Source organism: Pagrus pagrus (genome assembly GCF_965226575.1).
Source record: "Pagrus pagrus genome assembly, chromosome: 18".
Classification (NCBI taxonomy): Eukaryota; Metazoa; Chordata; class Actinopteri; order Spariformes; family Sparidae; genus Pagrus; species Pagrus pagrus.
In genome coordinates, this window is record NC_140202.1 from 15,146,278 (window position 1) to 15,169,844 (window position 23,567).

General features: G+C 39.1%; 3 protein-coding genes across 5 annotated transcripts; 2 read left to right on the forward strand and 1 right to left on the reverse strand.

Moving 5' to 3' along the window:
• The first annotated feature begins 4,974 nt into the window (after positions 1-4,974).
• Positions 4,975-11,827, forward strand: LOC311273511 (uncharacterized protein). Its single transcript, XM_084380618.1, has 9 exons — positions 4,975-5,155; positions 6,999-7,172; positions 7,362-7,500; positions 7,593-7,681; positions 7,967-8,030; positions 9,665-9,753; positions 9,839-9,951; positions 10,029-10,185; positions 11,081-11,827. The coding sequence occupies exons 1-9, from the start codon at positions 5,098-5,100 to the stop codon at positions 11,236-11,238; spliced, it is 1,041 nt and encodes a 346-aa protein (XP_084236744.1). The 5' UTR covers positions 4,975-5,097; the 3' UTR covers positions 11,239-11,827.
• Positions 11,828-13,069: 1,242 nt separating this feature from the next.
• On the forward strand, positions 13,070-14,690 carry mrpl35 (mitochondrial ribosomal protein L35). The gene is made up of 4 exons (XM_084381432.1): positions 13,070-13,145; positions 13,377-13,542; positions 14,188-14,332; positions 14,430-14,690. The coding sequence occupies exons 1-4, from the start codon at positions 13,091-13,093 to the stop codon at positions 14,616-14,618; spliced, it is 555 nt and encodes a 184-aa protein (XP_084237558.1). The 5' UTR covers positions 13,070-13,090; the 3' UTR covers positions 14,619-14,690.
• Positions 14,691-14,759: 69 nt separating this feature from the next.
• On the reverse strand, positions 14,760-22,999 carry reep1 (receptor accessory protein 1). Of its 3 annotated transcripts, none has more exons than XM_084381430.1 (8): positions 22,893-22,999; positions 21,284-21,356; positions 21,012-21,088; positions 20,752-20,872; positions 20,245-20,358; positions 19,835-19,997; positions 17,932-18,119; positions 14,760-16,960 (listed from the first exon to the last, which is right to left on the reverse strand). In XM_084381430.1, the coding sequence occupies exons 1-8, from the start codon at positions 22,922-22,924 to the stop codon at positions 16,889-16,891; spliced, it is 840 nt and encodes a 279-aa protein (XP_084237556.1). In that variant the 5' UTR covers positions 22,925-22,999; the 3' UTR covers positions 14,760-16,888. The 3 variants fall into 3 exon arrangements, with proteins under 3 accessions (XP_084237556.1, XP_084237555.1, XP_084237557.1); XM_084381429.1 differs by having other exon boundaries at positions 17,863-18,119; XM_084381431.1 differs by lacking the exon at positions 17,932-18,119.
• Between the last annotated feature and the right edge of the window lie 568 nt (positions 23,000-23,567).

Consider the following 23,567-nt stretch of genomic DNA (forward strand, 5'->3'; position numbering starts at 1 on the left):
CACATTTTACAAATTTCATTGATAGAACATAATTTAAAATATATGTTAGGAGTACTTAAATTCAGAAGGTAAACACAAAGAAACTTTCTTCAGCTCATCAGCAGATGTCAAATTTTGCACATTCATCCTCCAGCATAGTAAGGATCAGGAATTCAAGTAAACATAACAACAGTGTTTCAAAAGTACCTAAAAGTTATACTTGAGTAAAAGATATTGTGTTTTGGTAGAATTTAAAGTCACCAATACACAAAGTACTAAGTCTTAAAGTATCTGATATTAAGTCTAATAAAGTAATAATTTTACAAGGGAAAGTAAAATTATATAGTACATATATACATCTACTGTATGTACAACCTATATTGTATGCTGTCGGTCAACCGAATATTGGCTGTGATATGTTATAAAATAAAGGCGTTGGTTCTGATGCAATATGAAATCTACAAAGTAACTTGTAACTAAAGTTGTCAAGTAAATGTAGTGGAATATGAAGTACAATATTTATTTATGATATAAAGTAGCAGAAAATGTGAATACTAAATTCAAGTCACACTGTAGATGTTAAAAAAGACAGTCCATGTTGTCTTTAGACTTAGTTCATTCTTACAGCTCAATCTTTGATTGAAAATGAAATGTAAAGTCTTACCACTGTAATACTAAACCCTTTTAGCCTGTTTTATACATGTAGGCTATATATATTTCGAAACTAACAACCCGACAACTTTGTTTACATGGCCACAAATATCTGCTTCTGTTAATGAGATTATAGCAAGGCTCAGATGATGCTTTGTGAGACTACTCTAAAACCCAAGTTTGCATGTGATTTGCTCAGTAATCAGCTTTTCCCCCACTAACCCCTCAAAACCCTGATGTGAAGCTAGTCACCTTTCCTTCTAACAGTCATTTGTTGCAATCACTCACAGGCCTGCTGCCTTAACCTGCATTTGATTATTGCCATGCACATTCTTTCCTTGCTTTATTTATCCGGTTGAAATGCTCATTGCAAAATTCCCAACTGCCCGTGAAGGCAGCGCACGTCTCGCACAGACGTCACAATATGCTACGTCATAATTATTGTTATGGCAGCCAACAAAGGATCAGGATGTCACACTGTTAATCTGCATCGGATGGATTAAAACCATGAATGTTTATAACATGCTGAACAAAACAGCACAACAATAAAGATTTATCTCATTAATGCAAATAAATGTTGATATTTTCTGGTTTTGTAAAGTGCTAACTCAGGTGTTTGAGCTGGGTTATGTGTCTGTTTACACTAGATGTCTGATTTATGAGAGGAAACAAAATAATCAATTTGAAATGCATTACTGTTGTGTCCAATATCTGAATAATAAATATTTGAACAACCACATTATGCTGATGTAGAAGTTCCTCTTAATTGTATATGTTATTACTGAATAAAGATGTAAGGTTTATGCATAAGACTGCGATAATTTAATCAGTCTAACTTATTTAATTTCTACACATTGACTCAACATGATAGAAAACTTTGCATTAAATGTGACCCTTTACACTGATATTGTGTGATAGAATTAAATGGGAAATTTAGATGTAATTGAAATACTTAAAGTGACTATTTTAGGCATATTTTTTTGAATGTATGTCAGCTGTCTATGCACAACAACCACTTCTGTTAAACTTGATTTCATATACTAATATAACAGACCATCTTTTGCCATCAATTTTCTGAAGATAACAGTAAAAGGTTCTGGTTCTTTTGTTTGATTTCCTCCATACTCTGCACCTCCTCCATGTCCTACTTGGAGCATCCATCACAGTCTAAACACAATATACCTACACCTTAATGACCTGTGTTGTCTATATTCTCTTTAATCTTTTGGCTGTTACACCGAGCAATATATCTGTTGGCCGATTCAAATAAATGCCTTAAGACAGACCTTTTTGATGTAGTTGGTATAGTCTGGAGTTCTGAGAAAAAGAAATATTCGGCTGTCTTGGATACACTGATGGGTGTCTATGGGATGAAATAACACAATCATAATCCCACAGTAACCCACAGTCTCAGACTTTGAGCCCTGAGCTGTATAAATAAAACTGACATGATTGACCAACTTTATGTTGAGGTTAAAGGTGAGTGCTAGTTATTTCAGTGGCGCAGTCTTCAGTGAGATAGTGATGAATATTAAGTCACATGATAGGTATGATATCCACTGGCATGTGTGTATTTTTCTGATGCTGTTCGACTGACAGCTGGCCCATCAAGCTTACTGTAACAATGCAGCCATCCTGAGGCAGAGGGCGCTATGTGACCATTGGGAGAAGGTGGAGCTGCAAGGGTACAGCACAGCAGACTGTCCCCAGTGACTGATCTGACTTCTTCTTCTGAACAATGTGTCATATGTAATCATCAGTATGGGAAATCAGCAGACAGATGTAAGTTAAATATATAAAAATGTGGTTGGTCTAGTCCAAAAATGCAAACAGTGTTCTTTCCAGTCAGTCTCCCCCATTTCTTCTCAGGTCTCTCTTGCCAAGAAGATGTTCGTCCCATCATATTTGTGTTAACTGAATGGAGTGTCTGGTTGAGGGGGCTTGTCAACCTTCGTTTTTCCTGGAGCGGCAGAAGGAGATACTTGAGAAGGACTTTCAGGAGGAGCTGGCCAAGAGTGACTGCAGGAGTCAGGTGTGAGGAGGCGGCTATGGCCTGCAAAAAGAAGAGGTGGGTGAAGATCACTCCACAACTGAATAAAGGAGACCTTTATAGAAGATTACACAGCACTTTTAAATAGAAGGGTAACTAGACAAAAGTGTGGCTGTTCTCTACAAACACCCTCACAATTATGCATGAAAAATGTGTTGCAGAGAAAAAGGTTGCAGGAGGAAAAAGAAATGAGACTTGGTGCAACAAGTGGCAGAAGGCCACAAGAACTCAAAGATGGTAAAAGAGAAGCTGCAGAAATCCAAGCAAGGTATAGGTACGCCCTCTCATTTGTATTTCAATGATCATTCTTTCCTGATCTCCTTCTCAAGGACAGTGTTTACGTGTGCTCTAATATCCTGGTTATGATCAGGGTTTTGGAGTGTCCAAGTTATGTTTTGCACATGTAAAGGTCATATCCTGCTTTGAGAAAGCTGGGCATGCTACTCAAAGTAGTCTGATCAAAACTAAATATATTGTGGCATGTAATCGCTGTCTACTGGATTCTGAAGATACAGAATAGTGGTTGAGACGGTGAGAGATCAAGACACAAGAGAGCGCAGGCCCAGGCTGCTGCCATCAGGTCAGGGAAAATGTTTGTTAGCAGGAAAATGTGGGCTGAAGCAGGTATCACATAAAGACAATCATGATGTTTTTGGTTTGTTGCAGGAAATTGGAGAGGAAAGCAAGGCGGGGTTTTCAGCCGAAGGTGAATCTGAAAGAGGAACAACAAAAGCAAACTGAGAGCCAGAAGGCCAAAACAGGCTGTCAGAAACACAGAGATACACAACAGAGTGAGTACGAAAGCTTTGTCTGTTTCTGTTAGGGTTGAGATTCTTCATGCTAGTGGCAGTAAATAATGCTTCTCACTTGTCTATCTGTGCCAGAAGAAAAAAGGAGAGAAGCTGGGAGGAATTGGAGCTGAGCTTAGAGCGTTATATCCAGAGTAACACTCCTTATGTTGTTTCTCTGACACAAACACCCAGCAGGCTCCACCAACATATGAATGTTTCATTTTAGATCAGAAGCATCATTAGTTATATTTGTGGCAAGAAAATTGTGGGAGGTTTAGCCTTACACCTTATTAAACTGTGATGAGCATTTTCCACATTTTCTGACAATAAACTAAACAGTTAGTCGTTTAATTGTGAAAATAATCATTAATTGAAACCCTGCTGACCTATGACTTCAGTCTACATGTAATAAAGTGTCAAGTGTTGCCCTGAGGTTTGTTTTGTACAGTAATCAGAAGTATATTCCACCCACCTGTGTCTATGTGGCAATAAAAGGGAAGTGGATCTTCAACTTGTGACTTGTGAAAAGAATTTCCCTTCCCCGAAACAATGTTGGTGTTATTTCTGTTGTTAGATGTTTTGGTGACAACTTACTGTAAAAGGTTACTCATCATTATCAGAAGGTCATCTGTCAGAATGTACCTATTGCGAAACAGAGCTACAGTAATGTGACAGCAAACCTGTAACTTAAGTATTTTTAGGTAAGGTATAGTATTACATTATCTGTCAGAAGAAGTACATTATCAGTTTTTAAAGGCAATGACCCACCTGAAAAAAATAATTAATTGTCTAAAAATGTCTAAAAATGTTATTACAACATCAGTCAGGACATTTTATTTCATTATTGGTCAGGGTATGACATTATCGGGTTTTCATTACATTTTTGATCAAATCAATCACATTTTCTTTCTTGCCTACCTTTGTTGCCCTAACCAGCGATGAAATGTACTTGAGTAAATGTAAGTACATTTACTCAAGTACTATAAGTATAGTTTTGAGGTACTTTTCTTGAGTATTTCCTTCCTTTGCTACTTTATACGCCCACACCACTACATTTTGGAGACCAAAATTGCATATTTTTAATTTAATCTATTACAACGACTGATCCATAGCATACAGTATATACTTACATACATGTATATATGTATAATTGTACTTGTACTTCTGATACTTAAGTGGATTTATTGCTAGAAAATTACTTTTGATACTTAAATCCATTTTATATCAGATACTTAAAGACTTTTTTGAGTGACTTTTACTTACTTTGACATTTTTTTTTAATCTATCTATCTATCTATCTATCTATCTATCTATCTATCTATCTATCTATCTGTACCCATAATACACTGTATCTATAATACAGTGTGCAGTGGCGCCCCTGCCGGCTGCCCCCTGTTACAGCAGCAGCTCTGCCTGAATCCAGCCCATTCGACTCAGTTTTTCCCTCTAAAGCAAAATCACATGATGTCTATTTTGTCATATGATACTGATGAGAGGACTGATCCCACTGAGAGGAGAGCGAGCGTCTCTGACGTCCTCTGTGGAAAACAAAAGGCGACTCGTCCACTTGTCAGTGATGAGATGCTGTAGGCTGACATTGTTTGTTTGGTGGTAGGACTCGATAATATGTGGAGGATGGACCGCCGGGGAGCTGTGCCTGCGATATGCGCCGCATATTTCATAGGTAAGTTCACACTCTCTACACTCTCTCTCTCTAGCACTCACTAGAATGACTACTGTAATGCTTTATAACGCTATGAAGGGCACAAAACGTGTTGTAAATAAGATATAATAGATGTTTTAATATTCATTCAGCACTTTAAATCATCAAGTTGTAAATCACAACAAGTTTTTTGTAGAGTTTTGCTGTTGAAAGCTAAAAAAAAAAAAACCTGTATGCAATGTAATGGATATTCATGCAGTGACCTAAATATGGACATCTGTGTGACAAAATCCTTTAGTGGATGAGTTTCTTCTCTTGTTTGTTGTCAAGATGATCTCAGCAGGAGTTTCATGCCACCGAGGCCCTGTTAAAACAAGTTCCATCATTAAAATCTGTCTTGTCATTGCACCCAGACTTCACAACAAACTTTCTCCACATGGAAAAATGACCATGAAATGAATTCACTGACTTGCTTTTATAGTCAAACCAACACCAATCTTATTTTAAACGATGATATCTTCGCTGTAATGGTGTCATTTTCCAGACATTTGAATCTATTCAGCTTTTTCTCTCTGCTGGTTCAACAGAGGTTTGTGTCTAAAAGTTTGAAAAGTAGAAATGTTGCCAACACAGCGGAGACTGAACCAGAAAAATCACATGACCCTCTTTCTGAATAATTACATTTCATCAGGAGGATGGCTCCTAGTCAAGAAAGCACTTAAGCACATGGCTAATGTGATTACTACCACAATATGGGCTCTGTTTTTGCTGACATGCTCATACCTGTTGCCCCCACTTCTCAGTGGTTGGAGAAATGTTGAATGGTGTACTTGAGACTTTTTGGAGTGATTTTGGATATCAGGATAACGTAGAATAAAGAAGTTCTCCTCTTCTTGATGAGGTAATACACAGGGCAAGTGTGACATAGCTTCTCATGACTCCCACCCACAGTAAACACTTTTATATATTTTCCAGAGGCTGGACTATTTACCACTAAGACCACTACTGTAAATGCCTGGAAATATAAATATAAATATAAATATCATTTTTTTTTACAGAACACAAATGTCTCGAAGACTTTAGCACCACAACAGAGGGAGATCTACTTTCTCTCATATATATTTTCATGCATTTGTTACCTTTTATGTGTGTAAAATATGAGCAAAGTGAAAACTTTGGGGGCAGAAATGGGAAGGACGAGTTAGTAGTTATTATTTATAATATGGTTTCTCAGGAGTATTTCTTTTTACAGCTTATGAAGGTATAAATATGGTATCGACAAGTAACAAATAACTCCATACTTCACACTTTCAAGAGGAACAAAACAGAACAAACAGACAAAACAACAGACGAAAAAGACATTTTTAAGCCATACCTACTGGGAACCGCTAATGATAATGTGAACATGTGTTTTTCTTAGTAGGGGGTGAAAATTTTAAGGGGCACCCCTCGAACAAATAACTTAAGGTCCCAGAAAGGCTCAGACCAGCCCTGTTAATCCTACCAAATATTTGGGTTTTTTCTTACTTCCATTGTTTGTTTAAACTTTAAGGATTAGACAACATACTCCAAAAACCTTAGGTCAGCTGCTACTTAAACCAATTCTGCTCCTTTTATTAATTATAAAGCCTCAGATTTTTTTAATATTTTGGGGCATTTAGGAGAGAGATGACAGAAAATGAAGAGAGAGAAAAGAGAGAGATTTAGAATAACATGTAACATACAGTACGTCCTGGGACAGAGTCAAACCACGGACAATGCAGCTCATTGTCAGGCCCTTAAACCTCAGAACTTCTGTTTGCAGGCCGGTATCGGTCCACTAGCAGAACTTAGATTTGAATGATGCACTGTGCTTCTCTTCCAGGCATGGTGCTGAGCCAGACCACACTTACTCCTGCTGTGATGAACACCACTTTCATCGAGAACGTGACCAGTCTGACTGTAACTCCTGTGATTCTCAGCAGCACAACCCCGGGCTGCTTCGCATTCAACACTTCGACTTGTGAGCCCTGTGCGCCAGGATCGCAGTACGACAACAGTGAGTCACTGACCGTGTCATCTGACATGAAGACACCGTTTGAAAAACATTTGAATGTTTTACAATCTTAACTCATGCTTTTTGGATACTTGTCCTGTCTCTGCTTAGCAGCGATTGTAGTGATTAACACTACAAGAGCGGACAGTAAAGTAGATTTAAGTTAATAAATGATTCTCTGTCCCTCCTCAGACACCCTGCTGTGTGCGTGCTGTTCTGACCCCGGGCTGTGTCTCTTCCCTGGAGCCTGCCTGCCGTGCACCACAGGTTTCTATCAGCCGCTAGCTGGACAGCAGCAGTGTCTGCCCTGCGAACGCGGCTTCTACACCAAGTAAAGACACAAACACACAAACGTGGTGGTATTATCTTCTCTACAGTGTACTTCACTGGTCAATCTCTTGTGTATTTTACATTACTGTACAGTTTCACTGGAAGTCCACTATGTCACCCCTGCCCTGCTGGATCCTTCAACAATAACACCGGTGGAGACAGTTGCACAAGTTGTTCACCAGGTGTGTTTATTTAGCTGTAGGCTCGACTCAGAGTTCTGCTGTAAATCAGTGACTAGTGTTACAAAAACAGCAGCGTGCTTGTAGTCAGAAATTAGATATTGAAAATGTCTTGACAAGATCAATTATGATGGAATGTTAGCTTGCAAATTAATAGATTATCTAGCGACAAAGATGTGAGATTATTCATTTACATGCAACTATCTCAGTACAGTTTCATGTAATCTAAATCTTGAGATAAAATACAAATCACATGCGTTGAGTTATTTTTTGTTTTGCTGCTTTCAGGTTTTTTTTCGTCGCAGCAGAGCTCCACCTCATGTACACCATGTGCAGTAGGAAGTTTTTGCAAGTAAGTCGCACTTGAAGATCACTCTCTGTTTCTGTTGTTGCTTGTAACTAGGACTGGAAAATTAGTGTGGAAATTTGATATAACAACCAAAGCAAACATCACATGCTTCCTTTCATCCCATGGTCCTGTTCACCAGCACAGATTCACCCACACAAACAAGACTCAGATACAGTCGCTGCTTTGATTAATTAAACAGTATGAAAATGTAAGTGTCATGTATGATCATGTCCCAGCAGATGTGAATGCTGCTTATAGAGCTGGACTTGGAAATACAAGATGGTGTGTAGATCAGCAGCCCTAGGTTATTTCCCACAGGCCAAAGGCTGCATAGTCTCCCTAAGGGATCTTGAGGATTCCCAGTCTAGACTGGATATGTAGTCTTTCCACAGTGTTTTCGGTCTACTCTGGACTCTGGTCCTAGTTGACGTACCCAGTATTCCTCCACAGGGATACATCTCAGAGGCATCTTGATTAAAGCAAATGAGAAGTGAAAGAGCAACAGTTCATCTGAGCTCTTTCGACATATCTGAGCCCACACAGATTTTGTCATCTAGTAACTGAACAACCCAGAACTCTTCTCCACGGCCTCTCGAAACTCACATGAGTTTTTGCTTTTGCCTCAATGAAAGTGACAGTCCTCTTGGGGCCTCATTTCATTTCATTTTCGACAGTGTTCTTAAATTTGATTCATAAAAGATGCCAAAAAAAACAAACTTGCTTACAACAGCACAAAAAAGGGGTGTAGTCAGGAATACCCATGGACCAAAAGAGAAAATAAAACTTTTTGGAAGACAAGATCACAGCGATGGTAAAACAGATTGAAGTCAGGCAACGCATATTTGCTGGGCTGAACAGTGAGTTGGCAAACAAAGCCAAACGTGCAACTTGTTAGTGTGTCACCGCTGTGCGTTGTGAATAAAGTTCATGCAAGGTTCAACACAGCCTTGGGCATATATGCCTCTTAAACTGCAACACTCCTACATAACCAGGAGGAAAATTACTTATGTCAAGTCTAGATAAGATCATTTCCAAGTAAGGTTTTATAAAACAATATTTATAGGTGGTTTTCTGCTTAAGTCATATGAAAGGTCTGAACTGATTATACTGTAGGTCCATTTTATAAATGAGGCCCCTGAAAAGCCTCTTTCCTTTGATTCTCTCCTCAGCCAGTGGATTCTTAGGCTGCTACCTCAACAAGCAATAATGCGTGTCCGGCCACAGCTCCACATCTAGTTTTCACTGACTAAAATGTATTGTGTTCGGATTGTGGATATCATATTTGATCTTTCATTTCATTAAGTGTCCAAACAACAATTGTAAACACTTCTGAAACTGTCTGCAACTATTATTTCCAATTCCTATTCCTAATATTGCAGTGAAATATTAACATTAATTTCACAAGATAACAAAAGTTGTTTTTTATTCTTCAAACCTTTGCTTAACCTTTGAAATGACAGACCTACACCAAACCGTTGCTCATATATCAGCACTGTGAAACCAAGCTGCAACAACAGCTTTAAACTAAATCAGCTTTGGCATGTGCCACAAACACCTCGTAGTTACTTGTGGCAGCCATGAAATTCAAAGTAGTTACAAGTCACATGTCTCAAGTGAGTGTCCTTTCTCTCTGACAGCTCCTCTGGTTGTTCCCAGTGCCCGATATGTCCCGGTGGAACAGAAGCTCTACAAACCGCTGCGAAAGACTGCACACCATGTCGGCCAGGTAATTCACATCAAGTTTATGAGTGCTGCAGCTCATAAAATAAAAAAGGTACGCGTGAATATCCATCATATCTGGTTTTGCACAGGCATGCACAAGGCCCCCCATCAGACTATGTGTCAAATCTGCGGCAGTGGCCTCTATCAGATCCACTGGGGCCAGGAAAGCTGTGATGTTTGCCCAGAGAACCACTACTGTCCTGTGAGCACTGCGCCTATCACATTGAGGCTGTGTGTGTGAGAAAGATGTGTGGGTGACAGAGTATGTTGTTCCCCCAGAGTCCAGACGTGAACCCCATTCAGTGTCCCAGCGATGCATTTTGCCCCGAGGGCAGCTTGGCTCCGAGCTACTGCATGGAGACTTTCTTCCGCAAAGCTGGAGAGACTTGTGAACTAGCTCCTGTCACTATTGCTCTTTTAGTTATTGGAGGAGGAGGTAAGTAAAAATGCTGGAAAACAAAATAGTCATTTATGATTTTAATGCAAGTGAACAAATATTACTCCTAGTTCCTCTTAAAGTATTGCTTTACTGCTATCCAGTATGTCTTGTCTATGGCTTCTTTTGTAACGCATCTTGTCTCAACTGAACACCATGTTAAAGGCATTGGACTTACAGTTCTGCTTTTCAAACTGATTGCTTTTAAAGTTTACAAGCTAAAGCTGATTTGATTACACACAAAACAGTCTCTCTAATGTATTCATAGCTGTCGTTTGATATGCAGTAGTAATGGTGCATAGCTCCCTTTAGATAATATTAGGCACGCATGTGTTCTGTAGCTTAACAGATGTTTTTTTTCCACTTGTAAGAGAAAATGAGCAAAGATGACGCAAACTAAATGTGCAGTGGAGCTTTAGAAAAAGCTGAGGTACTTTCCACTCTTGACCTAGTAGATATATAGATGTAAATACAACTTGTAAATAAAAGAGGTCAACCTCAATAGGTATAACTATATGTGTTTTGTTGTTGAAATGTACAGATGGTCTTTCATTGTAATTTGTTATTTGGTTTATAGTTTGTCTTTTATTATTACAGGTTTTTAAATTGATAAGTTGAATTTCTTACTGGACAGTTGACACATAAACCATTATTGGAAATGTTAAAGTCAGTACACTCAGAAAGGCTGTTTATCCAATGACTCTTTTGGTCATTTGGAGTCATGGAAACAGTGCCGCTTTTCTTTTTGTATACTGGAAACAAAGACCACATTATGTCCAGCCAAACAGACTGATGAAATAAATGATCACATATCAAGGCACTCTTTGTTTTTTATAATATGTGTCTGCCTGTAGATCATTTCCTGTAACATCCTTTTTTTTCTCGCTTTGTTCAGTGGCCCTACTCTTCATCATTTTAATGGTACTACGTCGACGAAGAGACACCGACGGCGAGCTAACTGTAGCCAGAGCTCCGTTGTTACGCAAAGAGCGACCTCAAGGCAGATACTATGGGATCCCCTGTGATGCAGAACCTGTATATGCTGGATGGTGAAACAAAGGAAGTGCTTGGCAGGACAAAACCAATTGAAGTGTCCATATGTGTCCCAACTCAAGACAAAAAAACTGATAGAAGAAGACTGATGGTAAAATCCTGGACTGGTGACTTGAGAGTACTTTGACAATCCAACAGCTTTTTTAATGCGGTACATTTTAATATATTATTCTGGAGAAATGGAAGTTGACTCTTTTGTGAATTTTGTTGTTCCACTCAGAGATGAAAGTCTCCTTTTGTGAATTAGGTTAGTGAATTATAAGAGGTATGCTGGAACTGTGAAAGCAGGACACATGCCTCGGCTGGGCGGGAACCTCTCTCTATCTTATGAAACGCACTTTTTTCTACAGAGGTAATTGATTTACTTTGCACTCGTGTGTTGGCAGACTTGAGGGTGCCTTCATTAACTCTTGTAGTTCCACAGTTGCAGAGAGGTGTAAACTGTGGTCGGTGCCTTGTGTTTTTTAATGCATTTGATTGTTGTCTGTAGTGCCGATAATAAATTTGCTTAATGTTTTTCATCTGCTTTTTTTAAGGTAATATTTGTATGTTTTAAAGGAAAATGAATAAAAAATGATTGAATTGAGAATCATTTCTTACTCTTTTGTACTCATTTGAATTGTATTGTAAACTTTAGCTAAGTTCAAATAGCTTTAAAAGTTGATGATACAAAAATATTTGCTATTAATCTTTGAGTTTTTACTTCCCCCATTTTATCTTGGATGCCAAGTTTTAACTCTGCATGTCAAATTTTTTTGACCAAACTCTTTAATGGGACAATAACCATGAGGTGACCATGAATAGTTTTTAATCTTTTTATTCTTTAAAGCCAGTAACAAGATCAAGAGCCTCCGAAACACATGAAAATTGCTAAATGTTACATTGCCTTTCTAATTCTTAGTTCTATGTTTTTGGGGAAATTTATGTTCTCATAAAGATCTAATTTTCCGATCATATTCGTTTGAATATCTTTCTAGTTTTAACTCCCTGTCTTTTTGAATGAGCTGTGGTGTCTGATTGTTGTACTGAGATCAAAGTAAAGCAGCGGGATGCTAAAGCAGAGTTGAGAGGTTTACTGCACACATTACAGCAGACATTTTGACATGTCATTGCGTTAAAAGCACTGGTGTAACTAACAACATTAATAACTGCATTCCATTTCCAGATCCTGGGCCACTGGACTGCACTCGCAGGGAACACTGATTATGTTATGAGCTGCTTCTGCTATGACAAGAGAAAATGTCTGCCAGATTCAGTGGCTACTACAGTACAAGCTTTACCAGACTAAAGAAAAGAGAAAGGTCTCACTTATAAGGCTGTGTTTAGGTTCCACAGCAGTGAACAGTTCTTTCCACATTATGTAAACAGCCAACTGGAGACTGTGACAAATGGCAGATCTTAGTATCAGATAAACAAGTTTACAGAATGTGACAACCATGGAGCAGAAAGACAAATACAGCTTTACAGATACATACAAGACTCATAGAAGAATGATACTGGAATCCATAACACTTATCCACAGTATAACTAGGTATTTCCAGCAAAAATCTTTAAGTATAAAAAGTAAAATTACTACTTATTCAATACAGCCCCTTTCAGAATGTTATATATGGGCCTATGTTATTATTGATGTATTAACATGACTTCATATCTTGTGAAAGAATTTATTTTAATCCTACAACAATCCATTATATAAAACTGTAGTTATTTAAAATATATATATTTTTCTTATATTTTTATATTGCGTACAGAGATAAATGTCCAGTTACTATTACTAGGTGGCGGTAATGCTCTGTGTTGTATTAACGCTCGACGAGAGAAAAATGAAGTTTGTCCAAGCAGGACTCCGTACATGCGCACGCATTCAGAAGAAAACATGGCGGCCACCCTGGCAAGGAGGGTGTCCGGTATGTACATAGAACTTGACATTCATATTTTCATTTCACTCTCCTCATGTTGTAAATGTTTAGCATTGTATTCATTGTAAACGTACTGAATTAATGTTGGAGCAATTGTGCGTCCGTGTAGTTTGTTAACATTAATAGTACGTGACTTAGGTACATTAGCTAACTAGCATCAATGGTTTTCTCCTCGATGTGACTCCTCATGTGTTTTCATGTTATTCTTGCGTCTGACAGGGCTGCTGAGGCCGCTGTCTGTCTCGCTGTGTGCCAGGACACCACAGCTTTGTCAGCTTTCCAGCCTCATCCAGCCCCCAGCTCTCTACAACTCCGCTGCAGCCGCTGTCCGAGCTCCTCTGCGGGCTGCAGTGTGTCAGACACCCCGGTACAACATCCTACAACGGTAACAGACCAGAGAAAAACCTGCTGATGATTTTCAGACTACTGTCAAGTGGACATTAAAAACATTTTTTTTGTTTTTTAATACTCTACTATATACTTATATTTATAATTTATACTTTACAAGGTTAGGGAAAAGGTTCATGAGCCTGCTTCTTCAACATGACATTGCAGCCATGTGCATAGCAAAGTTGATTAAGTATGGATCTCATTGTTTGGCGTATAATAACTCAACTGGCCTGCCCAAGGCACTTACCTCATCCCCATCCAACACCTTTTAGGGTGGATGCTAAAGGTCTTGAGGCTGAAAAGAAGCAAAGCGCTGCAGCCATCTTTTTGAAAGTCTTCCCAGAATAATGGCCACAGTTTAGGGAATGAGATGATCAACAATCATATATGGCTGTAATGTACGGGTCCACATACATTTGACCAGGTAACATAGATTAGATAGATAGATAGTTGTAAGTAAATTAAACAAAATTCTGAGAAATTGCTGGGAAAGATATATTCAAACCTGACAAAATAAAACAAACTATCTGCCTAGCTACTGATACCTATTTGTGTTGCGTGATAATATGCTGTTTTGTAATCTGAGTGAATTGAACATTCCTGTGCCCTTTCCCTTCTCTGCTTCTTTGTGTTGTTGTAGGGTGTCGCCACTTATTCCCAGTCTGACTCAGCAACCATGCCGAAGTCTAACATACTACAGTGTGAAGAAGGGCAAGAGGAAGTCTGTCAACTCTGTGAAAGACAGGTTCATGAGGCTGCATTGTGGCCTTTGGATCAGACGCAAGGTACAAGTCTTTTACTGTTTTACTGTCCTTTTACACCTTTTAAAAACACAGCGTTTCCAATGTGACTTCTCGTTCTCAAACGTTCATTCTTAAACAGGCTGGATACAAGAAAAAACTGTGGAAGAAGCTGCCTGCCAGACGAAAGCGCCTGAGGGAGCAGGTGTTCTGTAACAAAACACAGAGCAAGCTTTTGGATAAAATGACAACCTCTTTTTGGAAAAGGAGGAACTGGTATCTTAATGATCCATACCTGAAGTACCACGATCGGGTCAACCTCAAAGTGTAAATTGCTGATTCATGTAGTGACATACTTGTTTTCTCTTTGAATATAATGTAATAAAGTTATATATGTAAGGAAGTCATATGTCTTTAATGATCATTTTCTTTTAAATGCACCTGTAGGATAAGAAAACACACTGACACACAGTCAAAGTTTTGCTTCATATTTAATGGCTGTAAATCGAATTAAACAGAAATATTAAACAGCAGAACGATGAAGTGATAGCCTTCAAACCATCATGTCATCACTTTAATGCTTTTGTGTTTTATAATATCAAGTTGAAATTTAATTTGACATTCTGGCCTGCCAGAACAAAACCTTTTAGGACAACTCAGTAAAGTGGTGTGTCTTCATGAATTAAGTCAAAGTGGCAAATTGATCAGTAAATAATAAGACATGTTATTCATATCTGTATAGCCAACATGTATGTATAGTCATAACATTTTATATTGTTACCACAAAGCAACCGAAAGTCATTTGTCGCCAGCAAGGCATCTGAAGAGGCCAACAGTGTCACACAAACTCATTTAAGTAATCCAATTTTCATACAAATTAATAACAAACATCATGCAATGATGAGTTCATCAGTCTACGCACAGTTATACAAATCTGCTACTTAGCAACATGTTTTTTTCTCCGTTTTACTTTGCATGAATTATTTAATAGAAGGAAATCACCTCCAACACTAACACTGGTACTACTAACGCTGAAACACATAATATGATTTTTTTCACCATTTATCCATTAAAAGGACATTTCATGTGCATAACGAGTGTATCTACAACATCAGAGTGAATGACGTGTAAACAGAACAGTTGTACCTGAGAAGCTTTTGTTTCAAACTTCAGACCACCGTGAAAGATACAGATACACTAATGAAAATCATAAATCTGCTGCGTAAGTCCACCCGTCAATAACCACAGTGATACTTTGTGTGTAAAATGCTGCTAAGATTCAGGCTCAGTGAATAAAGTACAGGATGAAAACATACAGTGTATCACCACGCAGTATTAAGTTAAATGTAAGTTTGTAAACCCGCAAACCAATAAAGTCACTCTAATGAATTCCTAACAAATAGAAGAAGCAAGTAGAAGGTATGATCGTTGAGTTTAGTGTTGCTCAGTTAACAGCAGAGCATTACACAGTGATTTCAAACATGGAAAAGGAGCCATGTTCATTTACAGTAAATACTCATCCTATTCCTGCTACAGCTGAAAGTGACATGTTCCTAATTGGCCTTCAATTGTCAATTAAATGACAAAGAAATGTGCATAAAAAACTGAACAGTAGATTGTCAAAAACAGTCTGCTTCACTGAGAAAACCTGTTTTATGTGATGTGAATGCTTCTCCATGTCACACAAGTAATTATTTCTTCACCACAGAGGAAACAAGAAACAATAAAGTTATTTTGTGATAATATTCAGCTATTAATTTGCTGTGATTTCATGTCATTTTTTGGCCTTTTCAGAGTATTGAGAGCAGGGATTTTATATTCTAAGCATAGTGCAAAATGATTGCTTAATGAGAACGTAGTTGTGTTTAAATACTTAAATCACACATGGAGACATTGTAGATTTTTAAGTCTCTGCTATGTCTTTCTTTAAGGCTTTAATAAAGAGGTAAACTACAGAATATTGTCCTCCACTGCTGTCTGACTTCTTATTACCACAAAGTCAGGTTGTTATCTCTAGAATATGTTATATTTAGGATAATCAACAGATTTTTCAACATGTTGATTTGATAATTAATCAGTGCAGAATTCCCACAGATGTTTCTCCACAACAGATTGAATCAGGGTAAAAACAGCCATGCCTTTTCTTTTGTTCCTCGGCTTTTAACACATTCTCTAACAGCAGCGACCATGTCACTCTCAATGCCAGCTGTAGTATTCAGTGACAGTACATTCTGTTTAACAAACAGCGGACTCGTGACTGGGAAGACATGCATGCAATTGCCTACCCAAACCTGATATATAAAAACAATCAAATCAGAAAGATGAAGTACACACAAACTGTACATAAATACATATTCAATAACCCACAAACTCAAAATGTCAATATCAGCATGGAGCCCATTTGTTCTATCGCAACGTCACAAACCATTTTTTTTTTTATCATGAGCCACGAGCTATATACTTAATATAGAGGGGTCATCATAGGTCACTTTGGTAATACCTTATTCCAAAGCAAAGGCTGCTTCAGTCATGTAGATTTTGGCCATTCAGTATTTTCACTTCTTGCAGCAAAGGCAGCTGGAGGAGTCTTTAGGGCTAGTTTCACATGGCTTCATTGTTTGAAGAAAGAGCACTCCTGGATCTTGTGAGAGGCCTTAAGACTCTAAGAGGTGGCTGGAAGGCAAAAATGAGGACAGAAAACAAAGAGGGAGAGGGAGTTAGTCAGCTAATAACCACAATGTTTTACTCAGTATTTAAAGGACACCTCTGGCGTTAGTTTGTATTTTTCTTATCAACAAATCCCAAGGTAAGACCCACAATGTGTTAGTTTATCTCTCAATTATAAAAAAAAATGTCTTATTTCAGCTTCTTAAATGTGAATGTTTTCTGGTTTCTTTCCTCCTCTATGACAGTAAACTGAATATCTTTGGGTTGTGGTGAAAAAAGACATTTGAGGACCTGATCCTGGGCTTTGGGAAACAATCAGGCTTCAGCTACACAGACAGTACTTGTGCATAGGATCGATTAATTGTTTGTTTGGTTTTTTTTCAAGGGATTTGTTGACAATCAGAAAAATATTGAATATTGCCAGCATTATCCTTAAACCAGTGTCATGCCATATCATATATCATATCTGATATTAGATGTTGACATGTATTAATTAATAAATAAACATTAATTCCAGGGACTGATTATGCAGAATAATTTCCGTAAACATTACATGAAAAATATTATTTTCATGAGTGAAATACACTGGGAGGCAATCCACGTCACTCTGTCAGCCAAGTTTGAAATGTTTCCATGCCACATTTCCAAACATGTGAGCAGCTGCAAACATACAAGAGCAAGATCACACATTCATTTGAACCAACAATAAATCCACTAAAGTTATTACGCGATTCAGCTTCGTCAGTGCAGAGATCCAATTATCTCCACAGTTGCAGAAGTGCTGAACCATGATGATTTGTTTAGCTACACAGCAGTAGAAATTAGTGAATGGGTGAGTAAATCACCGCTCTCAAGGGGCAGTTAGAATCAGGCAGCAGCTGTGCAGCCATGTTGGCGAGGCGGTATACCTCAGGAGCCTTCCTCTTAATCAGCCTGAGCTGTGGCGAGCTTGAAGTTGCTTGCGCCTCTTTCCCTACCTCTTCAGGCTGCTCTGGAACTGGAGGGGTGGGAGGTGGAGAGGGTGTGGAGGGTGGGGAGGACTTGGGTGTCAGTGAGGGCGTAATGGGTGTGGACTCGGACTCAGAAGGTGAAATGCTCTGGGACTGCGGCCCCTTGGAGTTCCATTGGTCCAACACCTCATACTCAGTCATGTCAAAATCCTGTCCTGCACCGTGAAGAAAGGTCGGTGGAAGGGATGAACAACACGTACATCCTGTCTCTGGTCTGTTGAATGGAAAGCTAAATACTCTCTGTGTAATTGCTGTAGAGTAGCATCTGATTTTTTCCAGTGGGGATTATGAAAGTTCATATAGTAATGCATTATCATTCTGCAGACCACAGCGCAGAGGCCAAACAGGGAGTCATGATAAGCAGGAACCAATTTGATGCAGCACAAACAAGCCTAACAAGCCAGTTCTTATGAAGTTTCTTGCTTTGAGTATCTGCAGAATTGTGCCCAATTTTGATGCAATACAGAATTTTATTGATAATATATTTTTCATATTGTCAGCAAATCCCTTGAAAAGACCAAAACCACAAATAAATTGATCTCGATAGGGTGTCCTGTATGCAATAGACCTCCATGATTGTTCAAAAAACACATAAGTGAGCCACATAGTTACAATGTTCCTTTATTACTATGAACACGCACGCTGAAGTTTATTTCGAGTCCTATACACCATCCTGCTGCCATAAATACTCACTCGAGCAGGACAGGGATCAGCGCAGGGGTCTTATTCTGCCTGAGGATCCCTTAGCTGATAGACAGACAGAGCAGGGACTCCTTGGTACATATATTGTAATTCTGTTTTATATTAACTGGTCTGCCTATGGTGCCATGTATAAAGAAGTTGGCAGCAGTTGTAGCATGGGTAATGTTAGGCATGTTGGCCTCACCCTCTACAATTGAACTCTACAGCTGAGAATAGTCCCTAACAAATGCACTGTTTACTGCTGTTTAAGCAATGTTTCCTCAAAACTACAGTGACCAGCTAGTTTAATAAATGACTGAGCATTCTTAAAAATAACATGTATTTGTGACCTACTTTTAAGGATTTACATCTTCAGTAGAAACCAGCGGGGCCAGGGCTGAGAGCCTCAGACAGGGTGTGTCAGGAAGTGTTTAGAGACGGACTAAAACCTGGTTAATGTTGGTCTGTTAATGGGATTTGTTGACAATGAGAAAAATATGGAAAAACACCAGACTTGCCTTCCTGTAATAGAGTGTGGTCATAAAATGAAAGCAGCTATTTTAGGAATATACTTCAATTCTTTGTTTGATATTAGTTGTGCCTACAGCTCCTGTACAGACATTTCACTTCAGTGTAAACACTTCTGTCTAAATGTTACGTCTAAATTTATCTACAAAGGAATGATTATTAGCTGAAACGAAAAATATACACCCCACAAACAAACAACTGTTTGCACATGATGTTAAACTAGGGACAAAACCTCCCAGCTACATGTGAGTTTCATCACAGGATGGTTTAGCCTGGCAGCCCTGCGAGACCTGACCTGCTCCAAACAGGAAGGCAGGACTGAGGTTAGGGGGCCACTCAGGAAAACCGAGGTACGAAACAATATCAGTCAGCTTAAACAAGCTTGAACAGGAAGACAGAAATCTACATGATAATCTGTTTTACACAAACGAACCAGGCACTGTTATTGCATTATAATAGCACCATTAAAGCTAATGTTCTCTGTGAACGGTCCGTACGTTTGTTACACATTTTTACCACCATGTTATATTAAAAACCTGATATATTCTCAACACTTTAACACGTTTTAATATGCTTATATAACACCATTAGCTTGTTGGATTAAGTCAATATCTGTAGTGGGTTTTAACACACTGTGCTGACAACAGTAATGTCGACTCACCCTTGTTGTAGCTCTCGGACTTGCTGCGCATCATGGTTCTGGTCCGTTGCTGTGCTGGTGCAGGCTGCGTAGTGCCAGGGCCGGTGTTAACGGGGTCAGACTGATAAGAAGACAGATCCTGCATGCTGAAACTCCGCAGCCTGTCTGACAGGACGCCTTGGCTCTAGAAAGGGTAACACAGTCAGGAGGGTCAGCAACGTCTAACAGTAAGAGCATGGCTCATCTTTAAGGGCATAAATAATTACAATAGGTTACTGGATCTTCTACTTTAAAAACAAACATCCAAATCTTTATTTAATAATCCTAGCTAATTATGTGAATAGTAAACAACATAACAGGCTTGATACCCTATCCACAACGACCCTCCACTGTACCCCCTGGTCAATACAAAACAAACGAGTCTGCATTACCTTTGTTGCAGCCATGACTGCAGCGGTGGCTGCGACATTCAGCCCTTTTCTCCCAAAATGCACCAGTGTGTCATAGCTTTTGTCCTTCGCTTGGCCGATGTAGTCATCAATTTCCTGAGAGAAGTACAAATAAATAAATAAATAAACATATCCTGTCATCAATGTCAAACTCATCTTGGTGTTTCTTACATTTCGTGATTGCACTTTGATTTAATTCTGTCTGTCTCACTAATGTGTTTCCTGACTCAGACGTAGAGGAAAAAGGAAAGGAGAGATGGAGGAACATGATGACATTTCCTGTCTCCTGTCCCTGCAAACACTTTAACAGCTAAAGTGGAAAAGTGAATTGGCAAAGAGGAACTTTTGTTCTGCGACGCCCAAATGATGTTAGTCACAAAATCACGCAGACTAACTTAGAGGCTAGAATGAATGTTTGCACCTAAGCCTTTCCTTGAACTACACTCGCAGACAAAAGGAAGACCCAAGAGCAAGGGAAGGGCATTTCACCTTTTCTTTTGAGGAAAGCGTGGGATGCACAAACTTCCTGTATAGCACACTGGAGCCTTTAGTGTAAGGGGACAGCAGCCACACCACAAAGGCTATCTTCAGTTCGTAGTAGAAAGGAAGCCTGTAACAAAGGCGCAAAATGATGGAGCCACTGGCACAACGAAGTAAACACTAAATATTTCATGTGATATTAACACAATAAAAGTCAAGAGGTTAACTTTTTCCATTAAAGACGCTGAATAATCACAAAGGTCGCTCACCAACAAAGAAACATATCTGTGAATACTTCCACCGTCGTGAAGAGGGCGAATATTATCCAGTACATCATCCATTTTACCTAAGATGTAAGAGAACAGTAAAATATAGTTAGAGAAGCTACATGACAACTTAGAATCATATAAATAAGGAGGTATAACGTCTTATATCAAGATAACAATATAGTAGATGTAATGATAATGATGTAATATTGATATATTGCCCTGCCCTAAGGACAACATCACTTCATAACCAAAAATACAAATGATATACTCACGTATTCTTTCACATCTTTCGACTTCACAGCTTTATAAGACGAGTAAGCGGGATATAGTGTACCAAACACAAGTCTAGAAGACAGAAAATTCGACATTACACAGATGTGTAATGAATAATTTAGCAAATCAATACATTTCAAATGCGACTAACAAATCATGATTATGGACAATATATTTTGGGTTAAGCAGAGATTCAAACAAATGTATTTGTCTGTCATCTTAAACACATTTACGGTTACATTTTCACAGGATAGTTTTGGCCATGGCTCTTCAGAGGTGCAGCCTACATAAGTAAATGGATGGACAGGTTGTCAGGTGAGATCAAGGTAAAGCAGAATAGGTGCAACAGTTTGTTCCTTCCAGAAAGAAACCATTAAAACCACCCACTCCAGTTAGATTTCACCCCGGCTGATTTGACTAAACAAGCTGTCCAGGTGCCAAGCTTCTGGACATGAGGTAAAATTAGCTTCATGTGTTTTTTTTCTCTTCCTTTTCCCAACATTTCTATTCGTGTGCAGACACCTGTGCTGCTGGGTGTCCTCACAGAGACAGGACGGTGTTCAAGTGCTACAGCCAGGCAACAGCTGTGAGTGCGACCTGATCAAATTACTGACCCACATCATGTTGCACCTCTCTGGCATGACGAGCTTGATATGCTCCAACAGGGTGTATGAACACAAGGACACTAAAAATAAATAGATCATCTGTGAGAGAGGCAGCTGAACCTTTCTGTTGGAGTTTGGACCCAAAATGAGCCACATACACAGGTTTTCTTGAATAAACCAGGACTGAAAACTGTCCCATGTAGGCAACAAGATCTTGTAATCTAAATCTAATTGGCTCACTATTTTGAGGTTGGGCCTGCAGTTGGTTCACTGCACACGGTCTGGAATAGAGCTGATTCATACTTTGTGCAGGTAAAAATAGCCAACTTTCACTTAGAAATGTCCTATTGTTGAATCTCATTTAAATTCCTATCTATAAGGGAACGCATGTCTCATTACATGAGTGAGTCTTGCGTTGTAACCTGAGCAGGCTGACCCATCCCTTTTGTTTTTTTCCAATATGGGACATCAACAGAGAATATAGCTCCACTCAAAGACCGCTCCTGTTGTTCACTCACCTCGCCGCTCTCTGACATTTAGCTTTGTGCCACTGAAAGACGCTTCTGATTTCTGCATCTGACTCATGTTATCATTTCATGCATGATAATAGATCAGTCAGAGCATCGCGTCACCTCTTTGTCTATAATATAAAAAAAAAAGCCATTTGATAAACACAAAGAGTCTGTGGCTGCTGAGCGCTGCCAGCCTGCTCAGATGTACAGGAGGTCTGCACAGGCCTGGCTCAGCATGCCTGCTCAAATGGCAAAGTACGATCCGGAGACATTCCGACGGTTTTCCAGTCAGAGATTAATAGACCGACATCGGCTCTGCTGTTTCTCATTAAATATCAGACAATTTGCGGGGGCTTGTAAAGCGCGCAGCTCCTTGCACCCTCAATGACACGCTCAAACACACGCAATAACCAGGAATCGCAAATTATTAATATGCCCTATACTCCTCTGTGACACAGCATATGGCAAAGAAATAATAAAAAATGACTTACACCACAAGTCTAGAGATGATCCAGGAGACCATTGCGCTTGAAAGGCGACAGGACGCGCTGTCTGCGGGGAGGGGTTTCCTCCAGATGACAGGCGCGTCCAGGCGGCTTGCGTGTGGACGCACACAGGCAGCAACGTGATGCAGGAAAAACAGTGTGACTATAACTTTTATCCATAGATGGCAGTGTTGCATTACACAGACACCACAGATACTCAGGATGACGGGTGGGTATTGAGTGTCCTTCCTGCTGTAAGTGGGTTTCAAAAACCTGACCCAGAATGTTCTGTGTCACAACTAAACACAACTTAATAACAGGAAATTATGGCATAATACAGCTCTGAAAACCTGATGTTGACTCTGGACCAAGCTAATAATGCAGTATCACCTTCGTAGATGAAGGTAATAAACTACTGCCAACTGCTTTGGCATATACAATTAGATATCAGATAAATTAACTTAAAGTAACTTATTCTTTGAGTATTGAGCAAAACAGATGATGTCTGCAAAATCAGGTTAAAAAATGTTTGAGAGATTTTCTCTGGGTGATCTCTTGATCTCTGCTCACCAAACCTGAGAACACCTGCTCCAGTAGAGCCTAAGTACCTTCGTTTCGTCCAGCCTGTGGCCTACATACTGAAGCCAGAGAACAGAGACGAGGTTTTGTTACAGTACAGCA

Excerpts from the sequence above, each read along its gene's own strand:
- mrpl35 (XM_084381432.1), top strand. The coding sequence starts at position 13,091 with ATGCGCACGCATTCAGAAGAAAACATGGCGGCCACCCTGGCAAGGAGG. Across the intron at positions 13,146-13,376 it reads CCTGGCAAGGAGGGTGTCCG|GGCTGCTGAGGCCGCTGTCT; the intron begins GTATGTACATAG and ends TGCGTCTGACAG. Across the intron at positions 13,543-14,187 it reads CGGTACAACATCCTACAACG|GGTGTCGCCACTTATTCCCA; the intron begins GTAACAGACCAG and ends GTGTTGTTGTAG.
- LOC311273511 (XM_084380618.1), top strand. The coding sequence starts at position 5,098 with ATGTGGAGGATGGACCGCCGGGGAGCTGTGCCTGCGATATGCGCCGCA. Across the intron at positions 9,952-10,028 it reads CAGAGAACCACTACTGTCCT|AGTCCAGACGTGAACCCCAT; the intron begins GTGAGCACTGCG and ends TTGTTCCCCCAG. Across the intron at positions 10,186-11,080 it reads TTTAGTTATTGGAGGAGGAG|TGGCCCTACTCTTCATCATT; the intron begins GTAAGTAAAAAT and ends CGCTTTGTTCAG.
- reep1 (XM_084381429.1), bottom strand. The coding sequence starts at position 22,924 with ATGGTCTCCTGGATCATCTCTAGACTTGTGGT. Across the intron at positions 19,998-20,244 it reads CAGTCATGGCTGCAACAAAG|AGCCAAGGCGTCCTGTCAGA; the intron begins GTAATGCAGACT and ends TACCCTTTCTAG. Across the intron at positions 18,120-19,834 it reads GTCCGAGAGCTACAACAAGG|GACAGGATTTTGACATGACT; the intron begins GTGAGTCGACAT and ends TTCACGGTGCAG.